The 22,619-nt window shown below is 41.7% G+C and overlaps 1 protein-coding gene across 4 annotated transcripts in view; it reads right to left on the bottom strand.

The window, feature by feature from the left end:
• The window catches only part of wwp2 (WW domain containing E3 ubiquitin protein ligase 2), a 76,905-nt gene that overhangs the window by 38,650 nt on the left and 15,636 nt on the right, over window positions 1-22,619 (bottom strand). For 3 of the 4 annotated variants that reach the window (XM_047381540.1, XM_047381554.1, XM_047381544.1), the window contains exons 6-9: window positions 9,739-9,817; window positions 5,665-5,822; window positions 5,243-5,495; window positions 4,788-4,877 (exon numbers count right to left, since the gene is read on the bottom strand). In XM_047381540.1, coding sequence (XP_047237496.1) covers window positions 4,788-4,877; window positions 5,243-5,495; window positions 5,665-5,822; window positions 9,739-9,817 — 580 coding nt within the window. The remainder of the gene's footprint in view (window positions 1-4,787; window positions 4,878-5,242; window positions 5,496-5,664; window positions 5,823-9,738; window positions 9,818-22,619) is intronic. The other variant, XM_047381551.1, reaches the window with a different exon arrangement.

Genomic DNA, 22,619 nt, shown 5'->3' with positions numbered 1-22,619 from the left:
CCACAGGATGCCATGCCTTTCAGGAACTATGATTTGCCATAGTCCAAAGAATACAGCATGATGACATCACTTCCTGAAGCTCTCTGAGATAAACACCACAAAACCTCATGGAAATTGACTTTCATTAGTCATTTTAAAAACTGTTAAAATATTTAATCTGAATATAAACAACAAGTCTTGGTATAAAAACACTTGCAACTTGTGCAAGTGTTAAATAGCTGTACCGGCAGTATCCAGTTTTTAAAGAGTGGCCAGGAAAACTTCACTATAGGAGAAAAGGAGGCACAATCAGCTCACTTTAAGATCCGATTAATCCTCAGATATATCTGGAAATGTCCGGGGACTCAAAGCTTCTTTCAGGTTTAAACAAGACAGGTCACATATCTGAAACTTATGACTTGCATGGAGATTTAAAGTGCTCTTTAAAGTTGCTATAAAAAAAGTTTGTCAATTTTTAAAAGATTTTCAGTTTCCTGTTTTTCTGTTGGTTCTTCAGTTTGATCATAAGTTGGTGTTTAATCGCAATAAAAGACAAAAAAAAGGACAGTTCCACAGGGTACACCAATTCATCCTGTTAAATATGTCCGGTTATATTTTTCTCTGTATTTATTCTTAATTTGTGTGTTTTTAAATAATTGTTCTCATGTCTGTCACTGTTTCTATGTACAGAGAACTCAAAAAGCTGCAACACGAGCAATCTAAGTGTTGGAGCATTCATTTGTTCCTGTGAATCAATGGGCTGTCTTCCACCCAGAAAGGCGTGGATTCGATTCCAGCTTCTTCTCCCTGCCGTGTGACTATGTGCCTTTGGGCAAGGGACATAACACAATGTTGCCTACCGATTGTTCATCTAGTTACCGTTCTTCAGTACTTTTGTAGCTGAGTGTTGGTCAGCCCCTCCTGGAATTTATATTAGTCGACTCTGCCAGGACAACAGGGGCAACAACTCAAGAACTGCCTCCTTTTATACCTCAAAATAAAAGTCTCACACAGAGTATCAAGCTTAAAGGACTTAAATTTACATCCAGAGCTTATAACTATATCTTAGACTTGCAGTATTTCAGCAGATGAAGTCATGCTGACGCCAACCGGATAATGCCTCATTTTAGGGCTCCCCACTTTAAAAACAGTGTTACTGGGTCTGCTAAGACTGCTTTAAGAGTCTGTTTATCTAAAGAACTACACTTAAACATATTCATTTTAGGGGTTTTTAGATTTTCTATTTGAATCATTTTTTTGGACTTTTAGAGTTTGAAATATTAAAAAATTTACTTTGCGCCCTGACTAATTTTTCCAAGTGGTATTAAAATGTATTTGTTTCAAACATCAAGTGACTTCCTTCCTGTCTAAAACAAGACAAACGAGTTAATTCCAGATAAAAAAAACTATATTACCAGTTGGACTCTTTTGGGGGAAAAAAAAAAACTCTCCTAAAGGGACTGTGGACCACAGGACAGACTGAAATCAAGCAAATATTGGGTAGTTTGAGACTGAGTCATGACATGACAGCTCTGATTACCAGAACATGGGTTTGTTCAATCTGCATCAATCAATTTTTTAAAAAGAGTGACTGTTGTACAAAAATGCAGCCACATTAAAACTGCAGCCCTGATTACTGATCATAGCTTTGATTGCACTGTACGCTTGCTTCAGCTCTGTGCTTTAGCGTGTTATGTCTGGAAGTAGAAGTCACTGCTCCACTTTGGTTTGGCAGAAGCGCTCAATCTCTAGGCTGATATTTCTGTTTAGCTCAAAACATTTAAAAAAAGGAATAGTTAAGTTAGAATGTAACTCCTTGATGTTTTGAAATAGGTTTGCTACAACCACAAAATTAAGCTTTACAGTCTGCTTTCTACAGCTTATCTCTGTCAACGTAACGACACATGATAAAACTGTAACATTGGCACCATGCAAAGTACAGCTTATGTAAACATGGCTTTAGCTTTGTTTAGGAAGTCCCTAACAATGAGCAACACAAAAACAAGAGTCACTCATACGCTCTCCCTGGCATAGCTTCGGATGGCTTTCATTATTCCAGCTTCCAACCTCCGACTGCTCAGCTACCCCCACTCTGCCTCCCCTCAGCCTCTAAACAGTTCCTGGTGTGTACATCTGGAGCGCTGGCCCACTATTAGCCTGCTAATTGATCCTCTGACAGGCCACAGCAGCCAACACAGCGATGCATGGAGGTACATGTGGCTCTAAGAAAGGACTTTTGTTCTCAGGGCCCCAACAGACCTGTTCCTTGGATGGAAAAACTGACATGGGGGGCAGAAGTTTGGAAAGCAGGAGGAGGAGGGGGTGACCTTTACTTAAAACAGACTCTTTTCTCTCTGTCACCCAGTCACACACACTGTGAAAATCTATAAATAAAAGGGCCAAGTAAAAAAGTCATGAAAACAGTTGAACTCTGATAAGAAAAAGTGATTAAAACGGCTTCTTATAAGCATTTACTATCAAACTGCATGATAAGGGAATGGTTAAAAGATAAGAAAGAAGTCTAGGTCGTGGTAAAAGAAATCTCTGGTAATTTGTGAGCATTCTGTTTCTGCTGCTCTGAAAAGCCCTTCGAACATGTATTTAACCTAATGATGTATGGGGAAGTTTTGAAGATAAATGCACCTCACCTCCAGTCCAGCAGGTGGCGGCAATAAGAAACTAAAGGTCAAACAAGCAAAGCCCATATCCCACCATGTGTTCATTAAGCAAGACAGAGAATGCACAACTGGCTTTACCGCTTGTGGTGTTGTACCACATTGTAATTGAGACCCAGTGACTGCAAGGGAAAGAAGGCAGGCAATCGCCCGAAAACAACGTATTAGAAAAGAACAACAATAACATCCAGGTTTTAAATATGGTGGGCGAGCAGAAGTCAGAACACTGCAAGAAAGGGTCCACCAATAATCCTTGCTCAGCACATAACATCGGCCCTCAACAATCCCATGGTAATCTGAAAGTCCTAACCCCAGACCAGGACCTTTAATCTGGGAAAATGTGGACCAAGAAATTGAAATTACTCATGTAACATTGTGTCGAAACATGTGACCCAATGCTCATGTTATAAACATTGCCCACCAGAGATCCCCCACATTTCAACACCAGAGAAAAAAAAAACGCTGACCATGTTTCTCTGGTTCATTTAAACACCCATGATCATGCGCAGCAACGCCATCACTGTGACGTTTTCAAACAAATACCACCTGGCCACGCCCCCCTCGAAACACATACACAAACAGCAACAACAGGGTTTGTTAAGTAAATTTTTATTTACGTACTTATACTAACCATAATCAGAGAGTTTTAATTTGAAATATCATAAAACCTTAAAATTTACTTCATTTTGAAAAACCAACACCGCCGGCTCCTTTCTGCCTGCGAAGCTGCTACAGGTAGAGGGAGGAGAAATCTCTCACATCCTCCGTTCCTGCTCTGTTCTGTTCCGACCGACGGAGCAACTCCATTGTTATGGTAATTATTGAGAGCGGTTCCACATTCTCCGTGACTACTCTAAACGTCACCGTTGACGGACCTGCTCTCTGTCGAATTACGGAACAACTCCGATTCATCCATCAGCCGATACAGATGTTAATGCAGACATATCGTCCATAACAAATATTTTTATATTGATACAGCCAGAAGAGTAAACTGTTCAACCAAGCATACCCCCCTGTATACCAATTACTTTTTTTTGGTTGATAAAACGTTTTCACTTTTCAACTTTATTAGCATGCAGAACCCAACATGGGAGGAGTGTGTTGATAATTTTGTTCATGTAAATGGAAGCTTTTTCAGATATAATGAAGTGGTTCGGCTGCAAGACTCCAGGATGAGTAAGATATACGATATTATGTCTGACCTTTGACCTGTGTGTTGAAGACTGCTTCAGCTGAGCTACATGATAACATTGAGACCATTTGTTTTGCGTTCTACACATTTTTAATGTCACACATTTTTTTTATGCCAGATATGTCTATGTTAGTAGTTATTGGACAAAGGTGGGGGTATGTGGGTGAATGGAGAAACAGACAAACAGATGGATGGAAGGAAGGAAGGATGGAAGGAAGGAAGGATGGAAGGAAGGAAGGATGGATGGATGGATGGATAAATGGATGGATGGATGGATGGAAGGACGGATGGATGGATAGATGGATGGATGGATGGACGGATGGATAAATGGATGGATAAATGGATGGATGGAAGGACGGATGGATGGATGGATAAGCACACATATAAACCTGGAGGTGTTTATATCTAGTAAATATTTTCCAGACAGTTCAGGAACCCTGATTCATGGAAACATGCTAACATGTGGGAACAGAAACTTGAGAACAGCAGTCCACCAGCAGCTGTCTACCATAACAGCTGATAGACAGCAATATTTAAGCCTCTCCCTTGTGTGTGATCCATATGAATCACGTCCAACTCGCCAGTTTACTTGTTCAACCTCATTGTTGAATGAACCAACTAAAATAAATTAACCAGCCCCCATGTGGCGCTCACACTAAACACCAAGCCCTGTATTATCAAACAAGATGCGTGTACCTTCCAAAACAAATGTAATATTCTTTCATAAACAGAGCAAATATTAGTTCTGAAAACATATTTGAAATCATATCTGTTTTTCTTACCACTGGTGAGGTGGTCACGTCCTGAATCTGAACGAATATGAAAGACACGAGCAACTGATTTTTAAAGCCAAACGTTAACCTTCGCTACCCAGTCTTGTCTAGCGTCAAACACCCAGGGCATCAACAGGAAAAACAGATATAAAGCTGTGATGGGCGTACCCTGCTGGCAGTGGTCTCTCCCAAGTTGTGGTTTTGGTGTTGTGGTCGACGTAATACACTCTGCCATGAGGTAAAACCCGCTGCTCCCAGCTGCAAAGAGAGACAAGAACACACAAATACACCTTTACTCCAACGCTGAAAACTAAAACAAAGAAGGTATTTGATAGGATTTCACAGTGAATGCATCTGAATGTTATTTTTGAGAGGACAGGAAGTATTGGACGGATTGATAGACGGGTGGAGGGACGGAAAGATGGATACATTGATTCAAAATGTAGACGGGAGGGAAACAAAGTCCAGAAATATAATAAATGTTTTGTATTACTTGCTTTTTCCACTTATCCAGATCTGGAAAATACTTAAATCAAATTCCAGAATCATCTAGAACCCAGTTTTTACCATGGTGTTTGTTTTTATTGCTGAACCAAGAGTAACAAGGATGTGCTGGATTTTACCCTGCCGGGAGCGAATCTGTGGTCGACTCAGTTGTGTTGCTGTTGGCTTGCTCTGCGCTGGAGGGGACGTTGGGGGTGGAATCTGCCAGGACGCCCGGACCCTGGGTGTCCCGTCCCGGAGAGGGGCTACTGCTGTTGTTGTTATTGGTAGCTGTAGATCGGCCTGATGGAGAGGATGGAGGAGGAGGAGTCTGATGGGCCACAACTCCACGACTGCTGTCCAACCCGTTGGACGTCAACTCAACTTTGTCTGCTAAAAGATGGACAGGAACGAAGATCATGGCAGGCTTGCAAGTATTACTGGTGTTTACAGTGGAATAACAAGAATCAAAGGTTTTCAGCAAATAAACATCTAATCTAACTTGTGATTTTGTGTTGTTGTGTGTATAAATCCTGTGCAACTATGTGAGCAGACCATTCACCTGCACTGTTTCCAGGGCTGCCATTGCTCTTTGAAGGCTGCCGATGGCCAGATGTGTCATGGTTCTGCTCCTCCGTTAGCTCACCATTAGGCAGATACCTTTCTCTGAACCCCCCGGGGCACTCACCCTGCGGACCCCCCACCGAGTGTCTGTTGTTCCTACAAACGGTAAAATAAAACAGAGAACAGATATGAAGATGAAATAGAAAAAAGGAGATTAAAGGGGACATATTATGCAAAATCCACTTATCTAGGCCTTAAATACATTTTGTTGTGTACCTGGAGTCTAGAAGGTGTGCAGAGAAGTTGAACTTAGTCTCTCCATGTGCTGCATAGATATTTTTATATTCTCTTTGAGTCATAATTTTCCCTATCATCTATTAGGTTTTTCGAACGGCTATGTCACAGTATTTGCTGTGGAACAGCTAAACAAGGTTGTGGACTTCCGGCTAACCAATTCCACAAATTCGCCATTTTTATTTCTCGCTGGATTTTTGTAGTCCAAGATCAAGTATGCCTACACTGAACGAGGATAAGTTTGGTTCGTTTATTGGTTGTATTAACCCACACGATTCATTACGCCGCCCCCCAGCATCAGAACCAAAGTGCCTGGTTAAATTTTATTTTGTATGGAAATGTTCCCACATCAGTGGAGAAATTCCCCTTCGTCTGCGTGAAGCACTTCGAGGACGAGTTCTTCATCAACCTCCACCGGAATCAAGGATTTGTTAAAATACTTCATGTGATATGGGGCTTAGTTCCTTCTGTTTATGGAAACAACAAACCCAGCAAAGCAGTAAGCTGCAAATAACGCTAATATGACAACAACCTTTATTTTAGGCATGAATTTATTTGTGTTGATATGACATCCTGGCTATTGTTCTGATAGCAGTAGCATTGAGCCTGTGTGGTGCTTTTAGCTCCTTGAGGGCAGAACCGTTCTGTGTGTTTTGAATATTATTTTTACGTAAACAGTTTTGCATTGTTTTTGTTGTTTTTATCTTATTTCTGCGCCACTAGATAACTGTTACGGGTTAAAGTTCAGCGCTCTTTGATCTGGAGGGGGGCAGGGTGTGAAGTGCCTCAATAGCATTTAAAGAGACGGCACCAAAACAAGTTGCTCTCAGACGTACCTCAGAACAGGTAAAAGAGGGGCCTATGGAGCGACAATAACGAGTAGAGACCAAAGGATTGCAGTTCCACTTTATATAGACCACAACTGAATGATTTAAGGGTGAAAAGGAAGGATTTAGAAGCATGATTTGTGCGCTGTAAAAAAAAGAACAAAGAAGCATTTAACCCTGCTGCCATGCTTTTCCACCTCAGATACCTATTGTTGTTTATCATTTAGAGCCAGCACAGGTGCAGCTTTAGTCACAGTCAAAGCAGCACACGGAAACACCCGATGAGGTGTCGATTTTCCTTTCTGGACAATCTCATTTATTTTTCTAGAGCTAAATATTACTTTGCAGTTCTTTCACATAAAGACAACAAACATGTTGCTGTTCCCCATCCAACATCAAGGAATGCTGAGGTTGCACTCAGAGAGCGATCAAAAAAAATCATAATCACTACTTCATTAGTCGCTCTGCTACAACAGCAAGAAAAGACGGAGGAGGACGGAAGGAAGAAAACTCCATATTTTCAATTATTTTATTTGTGTGAGAGTTTTTTCTTGTTTCAGAAAAAAACATCTGGTGATAATATCTGTTCATGTAAAGCACAAAGATGCTGGCTGCTTCTCCATGACAGCCGTGGGCTGAGCTCTTGGCTGAACTGTGCCTAACTGCCCCCCATGATGTTTAGAAGGAAATACCATATGACCTTTCGCACTCCCGCAGCAAAGCTTTGAAATAAATGCAGCCTGCCCGCTATTTATTATCTCACTACTATTGTAGCCGGTGAGATAAACCACAGTCAGAGGGGGAATAACATGCTGGCACGCTGCATCATGCTGCAGTCGACCAAACTGGCATCGGACCTGTTCATTTGATCCTTTTCTTTCTTCCATTTATTTTAAAAACTGTTATGTTCTGGTCACAGGTTTTTCAAATAAGCGCTTTGCAAACAATATTTAATAAAATGGTTTCACGACTTTATTATTGTGCTATTATTCTTATTATCCTACCGCAAGGTCTGCAAAGTTTTGAAACCAGCAGTTTTAGAAACTTTTATAGTTTCTGAAGCCTGAACGCTATTTTCTTTTGCCCTTCTTTATAGTCATAAAGCTGACTATGATTTATGTTCCAACTCCTGTCTGTCCTGTTATATTATAATGATAAAACCCAAAACCTCCATGACTCAAAATGTTATTTCAAAAACACAATTTCAACTAGATTCTACCACAAATCTTTTTTGTTGTAATTTTCTTTATTTTAAATCACTCATGTACAATATTTACCAAGCAGACAGCTAAAAGCACACTTTTAATGAGTTCCCCTTACACCATTAATAAGAACGGGATTTTTTTCCCATAACAGAAATGTTGTGAACTATACCATAAGAACCTATAGCAGGGGTAATTGACTCGTTCAGTTTCGATCAGTTGGCCAATGATCGAAATAAGCAAACCTTCCTTTGATCGGCTTTGACTGAAGGTCAACATGTTGCATGCTAAAATAAAATCAGATGTTTTTTCTCCCGGTTTATAAAATGCATTTAAATTCCGTTTTCTTCTGTAAATATGTCAACAAACTGTTCCTTATTGCACTTTGGAGTTAATTAAAATCAGATAAATGTTAGGAACATTTACGTTTGTGCTAAAATGGGGACAATCTTGTAGCGTCTCCATTTTCTGTCGGATTCCAAACTTCGAGCTCCACCAACAAACCAGCAGCAAGCTTTGTACAGTTAACTGGTAAACTAAAACATAATTGAAACATACGAGTCTGTCCTTAAGAAGAATATCTGAATTGGCAGGTAAGACCTAAAGAAAACCAGAAATCTGTTTCACCCAATAAAACTGATTGCTGCACCCATTGGCACCAGCTCTTTTTCACTTTATCTAGCTCTGCCCTTTTCAAACCCTCTGCATGAAGTGGATCACAATTATTTTCCCTTCAGCTCCCTTCGTGAAGACAAAATGTTGGAAATGTGTTATTTTTGTATTAAGCAGACTTCCTCTGTCCCTATAACACTGAACAACTAACAACCTTAACTGGTCAACCAGAGGTTGCAGTGGCTTGAGCAGATCAACAGAAATCAGTGCATTTGATGGCCAACTATAACTATGTTTTTGGTCTCTAAATATACCAGATAGCGACACACACTACAAGCTGATAGTCATTTTGGACTTTCTGTATCAGTCCTGGCGCCAGATGCAGACTGGAACAAATCTTTTCCCTTGGCGACTATTTACTCATTGTATGTGCGGTTTAAAGGGTAAAGTTACTGATGTCTTCTCACCAGAAAATAAATTTTTTCGGCACTAGTGGCCCTTATTTTATTATTTTTTTTGACAGTAGGCAGACAGGAAAGAGGGGTAGAGAGGGGGGGAGACATTCGGCAAATGTCGCCGGGTCCGGGACTCGAACCCGGGACGGCCGCTTCGAGGACTGTAGCCTCTGTATATGGTTGCACGCTTACCCCCTACACCATCAGCGCCACGCCCTGACGTCTTGTCGCTAAAAGTAGCCTTTTCTATCTAATTAATTTAGTATTTACGGCCGTAAAGGGTAGGAATTAAGGTATGAAAATTCCCCTCCTTGTTATTTTATACGGAAGCATAACTTTCTCTTCAACATGTTGTATGGGTACTAAAATGACTCCTGCTCATGGTAAACTGAATGAATATATTTAGTCAATTTCCACTCCATACTGTCCATTCAAAGCACCTTGAAACACAATTCCACAGATTGGTCGGCAATGTAGTATGTAGAAAGTGCTTCCGTGGCCACATATGGACAATTCTAAATGGGTCATGGTGAACTGAGGGAATATGTCAAAAATTTGGCCTAAATTATTGGCCAATAGATAAAGTAATCCACCTCCCATATGATTTTTACAATGCCTCCATACCTACTGCTTATTAACATTTCAAAGTTCAATAACGTTTTCCATGTGTGTTTGTTGTGACCTGCTGCTTGATCCAGCTGAAGTGGGAGTCCCCTCACTCTGTGTCCTCCTCAGGTTGGGTCTGTCAGGCTGAAGGCTCTCTGTAAGACAAACAACCAGCTGTCAAATCAGCCTGGAGGTGAAACCTGAAATTTATTGCAGTGGATTTCATGTTTTTTGTTTTTGTTAAACATAATGAACAATGGTTAAGGAAATATTAATATGATGCTAAATACCATATTCACATATGTTCTTAAGCACACAGCAGAGTAGTAACAGAATGACTGGGCACTAATTAAGAGTTAATATTTATTTTATTAAATCAGCTGGTGAAATTAATCTGTCAATTTTCTACTTAACCCAAGACCGCCTATTTGTAACGTCAAAAATTCTAAACAAATCAATTTAAAATGTCTTCTTTTATCAAGCAGTAAAACCTTTAAATGCAATTAAATTTTTTAGTTGTTATCGTTTAGTTTAGTTTGCTTAATGCTTTAAATTACTGGATGTCTGTGAACATGTTGGAACAAAAAGAATCTTGGATATTGTAAATTCAATCAGGGGCTAACAGGTTGTCAAAAACTCTTCAGTGTGGAAGCTCTTACTGAATGATGAAGACTCAGAGTTAGCTGTTTTCAGGATAAGTAAGATGTTTAAAATTAATTCAAGGACAAAAGCGTGTAAAATCCGTTCGTTCGTTCGTCGTCTTCCGCTTATCCGGGACCGGGTCGCGGGGGCAGCAGACTCAGCAGAGACGCCCAGACGTCCCTCTCTCCAGACACCTCCTCCAGCTCCTCCAGGGGGAGCCCAAGGCGTTCCCAGGCCAGCCGAGAGACATAGTCCCTCCAGCGTGTCCTGGGCCGTCCCCTGGGCCTCCTCCCGGTGGGACGTGCCTGGAACACCTCCCAAGGAAGGCGTCCAGGTGGCATCCGGTATAGATGCCCGAGCCACCTCAACTGGCTCCTCTCGATGTGGAGGAGCAGCAGCTCTACTCGAGCCTCTCCCGGATGGCCGAGCTCCTCACCCTATCTCTAAGGGAGTGCCCGGCCACCCTACGGAGGAAGCTCATTTCAGCCGCTTGTATCCGAGATCTCGTTCTTTCGGTCATGACCCAAAGTTCATGGCCATAGGTGAGGGTAGGAACGTAGACCGACCGGTAAATTGAGAGCTTTGCTTTTCGGCTCAGCTCTCTCTTCACCACAACGGACCGGCACAGCGCCCCCATTACTGTGGCAGCCGTACCGATCTGTCTGTCGATCTCCCGCTCCATTCTTCCCTCACTCGTGAACAAGACCCCGAGATACTTAAACTCCTCCACTTGAGGCAGGAACTCCCCTCCAACCTGAAGAGGACAAGCCACCCTTTTCCGGTCAAGTACCATGGCCTCGGACTTGGAGGAGCTGATCCTCATCCCAGCCGCTTCACACTCGGCTGCGAACCGCCACAGCGCATGCTGTAGGTCTTGGCTAGAGGGGGCCAGCAGGACCACGTCATCCGCAAAAAGAAGAGACGAAATCCACTGGTCCCCAAACCAGACCCCCTCCGGCCCTTGGCTGCATCTAGAAATCCTGTCCATAAAAGTTATGAACAGGACCGGTGACAAAGGGCAGCCCTGCCGGAGTCCAACATGCACCGGGAACAGGTCCGACTTAGTGCCGGCAATGCGAACCAAACTCCTGCTCCGCTCGTACAGGGACCGGATGGCCCCTAATAAAGGGCCCCCGATTCCATACTCCTGGAGCACCCCCCACAGGGCATCACGAGGGACACAGTCGAATGCCTTCTCCAGGTCCACAAAACATATGTGAACCGGTTGGGCAAACTCCCATGAACCCTCGAGCACCCTGTAGAGGGTATAGAGCTGGTCCATTGTTCCACGGCCGGGACGAAAACCACACTGCTCCTCCTGAAGCCGAGGTTTGACTATCGGTCGGACTCTCCTCTCCAATACCCTGGCGTAGGCCTTACCAGGGAGGATGAGGAGTGTGATCCCCCTGTAGTTGGAACACACCCTCCGGTCCCCCTTCTTACAAAGGGGGACCGGAGGGTGTGCATCTGCTGTCCATTTTAACTGTGTAGGAAAATATGATGCCTTAGGTAAATAAAGATCCAACATCATCTTCCTACACCATGTATACCAGACACATGCACCATTGCTACAGAATCAATACAACTGTAGCTCAAATGTTGCTGCATAACTCAATAATAACATTACCTAATCTCATGCTAAGCTAATGCAGACACTCTGTTTGTACCAATGAAGATTGATCCACCTTGACATGCAGAAGGATTGAGACTGACGACAGGAACTACTTTCTGGTTAATTCAGCCATTAATTATAACATAATGACCTCGCATTGGCCCTCGGAGCACTGAAATTTCATTCAATTCTTATGAAGGGGGACCACAACCCCAGTCTGCCAGTCCAGAGGCACTGTCCCCGACCGCCACGCAATGTTGAAGAGGCGTGTCAACCATGACAGCCCAACAACATCCAGAGACTTGAGGTACTCAGGGCAGATCTCATCCACTCCCGAAGACTTGCCACCGTGGAGCTTTTTAACCACCTCGGTGACTTCAGCCTGGGTGATGAAAGAGGGCTCCGCCAGGCGTTCCCAGCAGACCCTCACTATGCGCTTGGGCCTGCCAAGTCTGTCCGGCTTTCTCTTCCTCCAGCAGATCCAACTCACCACCAGGTGGTGATCATTGGACAGCACAGCCCCTCTCTTCACCCGAGTGTCCAAAACATGCGGCCGAAGGTCTGATGATACGACAACAAAGTCAGTCATCGACCTCCTGCCTAGGGTGTCCTGGTGCCAAGTGCACTGATGGACACCCTTATGTTTGAACATGGTGTTCGTTATGGACAATCCGTGGCTTGCACAGAAGTCCAATAACAAAACACCACTCGGATTCAGATTGGGGAGGCCATTCCTCCGATCACGCCTCTCCAGGTGTCACTGTCGTTCCCCACGTGGGCGTTTGGAGTCCCCGGGAGGGGCACTATCCAGCACCCCCGACAGGGACGCCAAGAAGGCCGGGTACTCTGCACTACCACTCGGCCCGTAGGCTGAAATGATAGTCAGAGACCTCTCCCCAACCCGAAGGCGCAGGGATACGACCCTCTCATCCACTGGGGTAAACCCCAACACGAGACGGCTGAGCTGGGGGGCAACAAGCAAACCCACACCAGCCCGCCGCCTCTCCCCGTGGGCCACTCCAGAGTAGAAGAGAGTCCAACCCCTCTCAAGGAGATGGGTTCCAGAGCCCATGCTGTGCGTGGAGGCGAGCCCGACTCTTTCTAGTCGATATCTCTCGACCTCCCGCAGAAGCTCAGGCTCCTTCCCCCCCAGCGAGGTGACATTCCATGTCCCTAGAGCCAGTCTAAGCATCCGGGGATCGGGCCGCTGAGGTCTCCACCTTTGTCCGCCGCCCATTCCTCTTTGCACCGGTCCCTCACGGTTCCCCCTGCAGGTGGTGGGAGCGTGTAAAATCCATTTAAAAGAAAACCATATTTTCCAGAGAGGCATGTTAGATGTTCATGCTGCTAATTTCTTGACTTCAGCAGCCACAGGAAAGCTGAACATATTACATCAAGGTTTCATTGTTTTATGCTTTTGACCTTTCAACCTCTGCTATAGAACTTAATGGATTTGGAAATCTCAAAGAAAAGGTAAGGGTCTATATCCTCTACCAGGAATACCAAGGAGACTGCAGTTTACAGCTGTCATCCTGACTTAGCACATCACTAATACCTTGTCACCCCATTATGCATGTGCTGTCCATTTTAACTGTGTAGGAAAATATGATGTCTTAGGTAAATAAAGCTCCAACATCATCTTCCTACACCATGTATACCAGACACATGCACCATTGCTACAGAATCAATACAACTGTAGCTCAAATGTTGCTGCATAACTCAATAATAACATTACCTAATCTCATGCTAAGCTAATGCGGACACTCTGTTTGTACCAATGAAGATTGATCCACCTTGCCATGCAGAAGGATTGAGACTGACGACAGGAACTACTTTCTGGTTAATTCAGCCATTAATTATAACATAATGACCTCGCATTGGCCCTCGGAGCACTGAAATTTCATTCAATTTCAAAAATAAATAAGGACTATTCGTGACAGATAGGTCAGAAAAAATAATTTTGAAGGTTGTTAATTATAGCTTCACAGAAATCTAATCTCCATGGTGTTTACTCATTCTTTAACTTGCAAAAACATTATTATATTCTAATACTTTTACAGGCTCTCTAATTAGCAGCACTACTGAACGTGTTTTTATACTTCTTTTTTCTCCATCAATTCCTGCCATTTTTCCTTTGTTGATATAATAATTACACAATCCAATTTGCCAAAAGGGGTAGCTCATGAAACTGACAATCAAAAGTTAATACATACTCTAATAGTCTTCAAACAAAGGAAACAAAACACCTGGAAATGGCAAAAACAAAGGATTTTAATAGCACTGGCAGGAGCTCTAAGCAAGAAAATCAGTTGTCTTAAAAATAGCATCAGTTCCACTTTGCCCAGAGAGGATTTATTACCTCTTTGAACATTACAGAGGTCAGTGGTTCTCCTTGCAGCTGTAAAGGATGAGAAAGTGATCATAGAGAGGCTTAGACCTCTTTAAGTTTATGAAAAATAATGAAATCCATGCAGACGTCACACATGTGGCAGTGGAAGTAAAGTTAGTGGTTTGACATGGACCATTCATCTCTGTGTGTGCCATGCAGTCTGCACTGGTTTGTGAGCATAGCCATGAGCGGTTTTGGCGGTGTGAGGGAATGTGTGACTTACGGTCCCAATTGCGATTGAAAACCACAGGCCTGTAACATGCTTTTCATTAACGCTCACTTTCTCCTTTACACACAAACACCCACCAACTTCCAGTGACACACCGGAGGCATGAGCGCCTCAAACACTGCCCCTGTTTACACACAGATACAGTACATCCTGCTATCTAAAGAAAGGCAAACAGGTAAGCTCTTACAGACTCCTCTGCACAGACACACAGTTCTGTTTTGTGGGTATGAAAGAGCTTCTTGTGTGCAGACCCTGTGGACATATAGAAAAATAAACACTGGTCTTGAGGAGAAGCCATTGTGTCATAGCTTGCTAACTGAGTTCATCACCCCCTCCCTCAGAATGGCCAGGGTCTAATTACTGGTCTGCTGTGTGTCTGTAGAAATGCAAAAGACAGTTTTTAGGTGTAGAAAGATCCCAACGACCGAAAAATGGTGAAACCTTGAACAGAAGGGCTGTTTCAGCTGTAAACTGTTGCCTATTTGTAACTACAGTTTTTATATCAAGGCACAATCAGATTTTCATTTTTTCTTTTGGGGTAAAAGAAAAAAACATGTATTTCAGTATTTAAGTAGTTCAGGATTGCATCGTACAGTAATCCTAATTGCTATAATGTGTGATTACAGCAATCACCCAATAGTAAAGTAAAATTGATGGCTTGAATAACTGGACTAATGATTATCTGACTACTTTAGGGCAATCATAAAGCATTAAAATTTCATTCCAAGATGGTTAGTTGACCCTTATATGTAGCAGGGGAGAATTATGGAGACATATACATATGGAGACTTGCAAAAAGTTCTCAGAAATTACGGAAGCATCTGATGGCTTTTTTCACAGATTTTTTAGAAAGGTAAAAACTATTTTAAACAAGAATCATTTTCTTTCCCTTGTACATTTTAATATTTTTGGGAGATGTCTGTCATTTCTGATCAGAAACAAAATTATTGCTGGCATGAAAACAGGTTTAAATCTAAATCTCACAAGGGTATGAATAATTTTGACCCTAACTGTACATGGAGCATAGAAGAGTGTGACAGCATTATATAAAAATTGTTTTCACATTGAAATGTGTAAAAATTAATTTTTCTTTACAAAAAGCAAGCAGTCTGCATACTGATGACAGGTGAAAAAGCTCTGCTGGATTGAATGCTGTTTTACACGGACTGATGCAAGGTCGGTGCCAAAACAACTCTGGTACAAAATGACCGAACCTGTAAAAGTATGAAACAGCAAGAACTCATCTCTAGTGGTCTACAATAGTAAGGCTGACCCAATAAAACAGTCTCTGTTAGTTGTATGGAGCTATAGCTGCGATTGTAAACCACTACAGATGTCCTGTTTATTTGCAGCAATGCACTTATATTTTATATGTTTAGTGGTGGAGTCTGGCTGATCTGGCTACAGGTGGAGCAGTTCTGTTAAGTGGATCTTTTCTAAAAAACTTGGTTGTGATTTGTTTGAGTTCATAAAGAAGGTTCATATTTGATTTTAAATATTTAGATTTCCTTTATTTTGATGACTATGCAAATACAATAGACACTTGAACTGTTTTAAACAAAGGTTCATCGCCAGATACTCACCAAAACAAGTTAATTTTATCTTATAACCATTAAAAATGCTTATCAAAAGCCAAGTTACATAAGAGCAATGTTTTTAATATTTATAAAATAAAGAAAAGTAAAACAATCACACATTTACAAATCTGAAGTGAAACAACATGAGATCTTTTCACTAGGTCAGCATCTTTAAGGATAGACAAACTGGATTAAATTTGATGTTGTTTTGCTAAAAAAAAGCTGTTTATCTGATGTGGCATAGCAGTGCACGTCTTTCCTCTCTCTCCACCTGGCACCTTGTCAGCCTATTTTGAAAAAATAACAAAATAAAGGCCACTAGTGCCACAAAAAAACAAAAAGAAAAAAGTTGTTTATTATCTATATGTAAATATTAATTACTGGCAAATTCAGATGAAAGGATCTTGAGGCTACATGGGGAGGATAATAGGTGTTACTCATAGTCTAAGTGTGCCTGTGCTAAAAACAGAGTGGCTCAGAGTTCTGTGGAAAAGGAAGTCTGAAAATGTGAGAGTCCCATAGTCAAAGTGTGCCACAATTTCCAGAGCTAAAATATCTCGGCTCTGGGTTCTGTTTCTCACCATCTTTAAATCTAAGTTTATTTGTGAAGGTCGCGATATGCACACGTGTGTGTGTGTCTCAGAGAAGGTGGCAGAAGAAAATAAGGATTTTAGAAGTAACAGAGCAATGTTCAGAGCAGGAACACAGAGTGCCTTCACGCCAGCAGAAGGCAACACACTCCCACCTTTATATATTCATTCAGGTCCCATTGGGCTGTGCATCCACACACACACACACACACACACACACACACACACACACTTACAGTCATGACCTCGGTCATCCCCAACACTGAAAGTCAGGAGCAAACCCCCTCCATCACCATACACAAAGCTTCAGGATCACAGGAGGCGATTGTGCTGCAGAGCTGCAAGCAATAAGGTTCAATTACGCAATTCTGAGAAACAAATTAGACAAAGGTGCTCCTGATGTCTGTGATTATGCATGTGGAAAGCCTCCAAACAACAGGACATAAAAAGAAAACTGGATGAAGGGAGGTGTCTGTTCATTAAATGGCAACCTTTGACCTGTACACACGCTAGAATTACAGCCACAGCTTTGTTAAACTGCCTTCTGAAAACATCTTACAATGGGAACTTCATGAATCATGGTTTGCTTTTTTTCTGTTTTTTAAAGAAACAGTTTGACATTTAAGAGTTGAACCTGAAGAGTGGTGCATAAATCTGGTCTAGATAGAGATGGATAAGTATATAATTTGATTAAGTTTAACTGATTTTCTTTATTGTACACAGAAAATGCTGAAACTGACCAGAACTACTTGTTTCTATTGTTAATCAAACGTCACATCTGACGGAACATGAGCTACCATTTTAATTTTCCCAACATGTTTCTTCTGACTGAAAATAATATGAATGTCTGGAGTGGCCCAGCCAGAGTCCTGACTGGCAGAATATCTTTAGACAGAGACAAAGATTAGGGTTATGGCAAGGAAGCCTTCCAAACCTCAAAGACTTGGAGTTCATCACCAAAGATAAATTGTCAAAACGCCAGTGGAAACACTCAAAAAGCCTGTCTGCAATTATGACAAATGTTTAATTGCTGGAATACCAGTAAATATTCCCCCACTGATTAGCAAGAAGAGTATAAATAATTATTGACATGCCATTTTTTATTAAAATGTAAATAAATGAAACGGTAAATTTTTTGTCCCTATCAGAAACAAACTATTTGGTTAAATGTAAATAATTTCAAATCTTAAACTTCCAGGGGTGGCTGAGATCCTAAAGCTCACAGAAAGCGGTGGGAACATACTTCATAATGACAAAAAAAAAAATAGTGTGGAAAATGTAAGTGTTTCATAATCAATATTGTCATCCCAGCATCCAACAATAATACCACAAGGTCATGTTTTACTGATTTCAGTCAGATCGTAGGCAGACGACTGTCGGGAGATGTTCCGGCATTACTGCAGAGGTCCAAATACGTCTACCAGCTCACGCTCCATCCTACCATCAGTCATCAACAAGACCACTATCAAGATACTTGAACACCTTTATTTGAAGTAGAGACCGACCCCCAAGGAGTCAACCTTTTATCCAGTTGAGAACAGTGGATTGAGACTTATATCCTGGCCACTTTTCATTCGGCTGCCAACTGCTTCAGTGTGCGTTGAAGGTCCTGGGCTAAAGAGGCCAACAGAACCCCACAGTCTGCAAAAACCAGCAATGTAACCAAGACCCCTGGTTGATTTGGGTTTGAGAGCACATGACATACCTGGACAAAATGATAGGTATAAATCACGTCGCCATAAATCATAAATCCTGTCGCCTGAACAATGAAAGTGAGTTTTGGTTTGAGCCTCTGATTTGTAAAGCTCATAGCTGATCACAAGTAAACATTTTCTAGAATCTCCATCAGAAATGTTTTGCTTTTAACTGTAATAACACACGGCGATGAAGTGACAACAAAAAACACTTTGCCCTTCTATTCCCTTTGCATACAAGCATAATCCAAGGGAGCATATGAGGTACGCTGCAAGGACTCTGTAGCTGAACCATTTAATTCAAGAACCACATCAGTCAGTTGACCTTGTCGATGAATGGTAGGGATAATATACAAGATACATATACATATCTGAAAAAAGGCAGGTACACTGAAGTGATTTGTTTTACTCTTAACTGGTATTCAAAATACTTTTTTAGATAGCAGTTTAATTGAATATTGCCTGATTAAAATCTCCACTTTGACAACCAGATGTCACAAACTGCCCCACAACACTCCTTTCTCTAATTTATCACTTGGTCCACCCATAAAACCTCTAAAAAAAGCTTCTGTATCTGATCTTTATGAGATTTTTCCCATTGGGCTGTCCCAGTGGCGCAACAGCATGCACACACAAATATAAACAGACTCGTTCGCTTAATTTCACTTCACAACTACACAAAAAAACATTTACAAAGAGACACGTTTATGTGTTCATGGCAGGCCCTCACTGCTGTTGCTGTGTCCATTCAGCAGGACACACTGCGCCTCTGTGTGCCGCTAAATGAAAAGCTGTGTGTTCTGCAGGGACTTGGCTGGGGTATGAGGACTGCTTAAAGAACAGCGTATTAGTTAAAAAAGAGCCTACGTCTTTGCTTCCAAACCATAGAGGAAGGTAAAATGTTAATGCAGTACCTGGAAGAGGAAAATACTGTTGATTGAATGTGAAGGCTTTGAAAACCTTCCTCCTTGGAGGAATTGGTCCGGGAAGAACACATTAATGTGAAGATCAAGTGTTCTCCCAAGCTGATATTAAAGTTCTGCAGTAGAAATACTGCTGCTGAACACAGTCAGTATATTCTGTTGGTATCAAGTTCCTTTAAGTTTAACAGTGTACTTGACATGTTGTTGTTGGCACAACAGAAGACCTTCTGACATACAAATTAAACCTGAGCCAAACTTTTCACTAAATCCCAGGCTTTGCTGAAATGAATAAATACACATATAGGCCAACCTTAACTGTTGGCAGGTGTGAGTCTGCAGCAGGGAAACTCAAGCTGCAGACCAAGTCTCTGCCTTCAAAACAGTGTACTTATGTTGGATCCGTACATTTCACACAGTTCAACACAAATACATCCAGTACACAATAACCAGGATTGTGCTGATCTGTCTAGAGGTCAGAAAAATGTAAAAAGTGCAAACATGAATTTATGTACAGACCAGAAAAAAACGTAGACAAGGACTGTATCTCTGTGAATGCAAGGGAAATAATAAAAACAAAAAAACAGCATTTCTGATTAAAACTGCATTCTGTGCAGACATAGTCAGAACCTACAATGACACTGACAGTGTCATTAAACATGCACAAACAGCAGTAAGGAGTTAGAAAGTATCGAATAGGCAGAAGAAACAGTTCGGACGCTCAGTGGGAGGCAGCTCTATAGATCAGTTTGCTTCAGGGAGAGCTTGAAACTATTTTATCAGTTTATATGTTCGGAGAGCATGTTTCTGTGTCATGATTAGAACACATAATACCTCAGCTGTGATAAGCTCCTCTACCTTCAAGCTCATTCACCCCTAAAGAAATATTTCTGAAAGAACGTGAACACAAAAAGCTTTACATTATCAAATTAAAATATGCTTTATTCAGACTGAACAAACTAGTCACCAATACTTGCCGTCCATTCAGTCGTACACAGCTATCCAATTCAGTCACAGTGGAAATGCATTTTTATCTAAATGTCCCTTATTAACAGATCTATGCTGCACAATGTATCGCAACTGATAGCATCATTGCAAAATTTACCCATATTATCACCGTTGCAGGATTTTCTAATATCAGATTTTCAGGTTTACGTCACAGAAACAGAAAAATAAAAAACAAAAATAAAATTGATTTCATGGCACTGCGTGACTGGTTGAAAGATGCAGTTTAATAACGCAATCCATTTTACTTAAAAGGTAAAATTTCTAAGTTTTAAGTTGGAAAGATAAGCATAAAGGTCAAATAAAGTCGGAATCCCAAGTGAACAACAACCTCAAAATTCAATATGGCTGCCCTGCATATAAAACTTACTAAAACATGCAGTTAAGTAACTTTTCAAATTTATTATCTCAATAAATATTTTACACAATGCTATGCAACTTCCTTTAGTGAATCTTTGCTACAATGTTAAAACGTAAAACAAAATGCTGAAAAATACATTTTTAGCAAATATTGCCAATAGTAGTACAATTTAAGTGAAATTTATTTATCAAGAACCTTTTCACAGACATCACAAAGTGCTTCACAAAGCACAAAATATATGTTAGAAATAAGTGTAGCAGTGTAGTTAAAAGCCTGACTGTATTGTATATACAGGGGTTGGACAATGAAACTGAAACACCTGGTTTAGACCACAATAATTTATTAGTATGGTGTAGGTCCTCCTTTTGCGGCCAATACAGCATCAATTCGTCTTGGGAATGACATATACAAGTCCTGCACAGTGGTCAGAGGGATTTTAAGCCATTCTTCTTGCAGGATAGTGGCCAGGTCACTACGTGATACTGGTGGAGGAAAACGTTTCCTGACTCGCTCCTCCAAAACACCCCAAAGTGGCTCAATAATATTTAGATCTGGTGACTGTGCAGGCCATGGGAGATGTTCAACTTCACTTTCATGTTCATCAAACCAATCTTTCACCAGTCTTGCTGTGTGTATTGGTGCATTGTCATCCTGATACACGGCACCGCCTTCAGGATACAATGTTTGAACCATTGGATGCACATGGTCCTCAAGAATGGTTCGGTAGTCCTTGGCAGTGACGCGTCCATCTAGCACAAGTATTGGGCCAAGGGAATGCCATGATATGGCAGCCCAAACCATCACTGATCCACCCCCATGCTTCACTCTGGGCATGCAACAGTCTGGGTGGTACGCTTCTTTGGGGCTCCTCCACACCGTAACTCTCCCGGATGTGGGGAAAACAGTAAAGGTGGACTCATCAGAGAACAATACATGTTTCACATTGTCCACAGCCCAAGATTTGTGCTCCTTGCACCATTGAAACTGACGTTTGGCATTGGCATGAGTGACCAAAGGTTTGGCTATAGCAGCCCGGCCGTGTATATTGACCCTGTGGAGCTCCTGATGGACAGTTCTGGTGGAAACAGGAGAGTTGAGGTGCACATTTAATTCTGCCGTGATTTGGGCAGCCGTGGTTTTATGTTTTTTGGATACAATTCGGGTTAGCACCCGAACATCCCTTTCAGACAGCTTCCTCTTGCGTCCACAGTTAATCCTGTTGGATGTGGTTCATCCTTCTTGGTGGTATGCTGACATTACCCTGGATACCGTGGCTCTTGATACATCACAAAGACTTGCTGTCTTGGTCACAGATGCGCCAGCAAGACGTGCACCAACAATTTGTCCTCTTTTGAACTCTGGTATGTCACCCATAATGTTGCGTGCATTTCAATATTTTGAGCAAAACTGTGCTCTTACCCTGCTAATTGAACCTTCACACTCTGCTCTTACTGGTGCAATGTGCAATCAATGAAGACTGGCTACCAGGCTGGTCCAATTTAGCCATGAAACCTCCCACACTAAAATGACAGGTGTTTCAGTTTCATTGTCCAACCCCTGTATCCTTTAATGTCTTTGGCACCAAAACAGGAGAAATGTGTTCCTCTCCTTTGCTCCTCATTAGGGGTCTGCTGCCGCATTCTGTAAGGTCTGAAGGCGAGAAGGTGCCTAAAAATGTAAGATGCTGCCTGATAGTAGAACATTTTATCACCAGTAGAAAGTATACAGATTAAAAGCGTTGTTATTAGAACTAATTAATGAGCTGTGGTAAGCCCGGAGAGGGCGGCACATGCGCCATCCTGCCACCACAAAAACATTAATCAATCCTACTGATTATAAACTTAGACCTGGAACAAAGTTGGGTTTGATACCATTTGCAGAACCAAGTTTTCGACTTTCGACATGAACAGCCACCAGAACTCGTTCCTGGTTCTCTGT

This window comes from Girardinichthys multiradiatus, chromosome 2 (assembly GCF_021462225.1).
Source record: "Girardinichthys multiradiatus isolate DD_20200921_A chromosome 2, DD_fGirMul_XY1, whole genome shotgun sequence".
Taxonomy (NCBI): domain Eukaryota; kingdom Metazoa; phylum Chordata; class Actinopteri; order Cyprinodontiformes; family Goodeidae; genus Girardinichthys; species Girardinichthys multiradiatus.
Note: the sequence above shows the minus strand (reverse complement) of the source record. Positions and strands in the feature narration are given on the sequence as shown.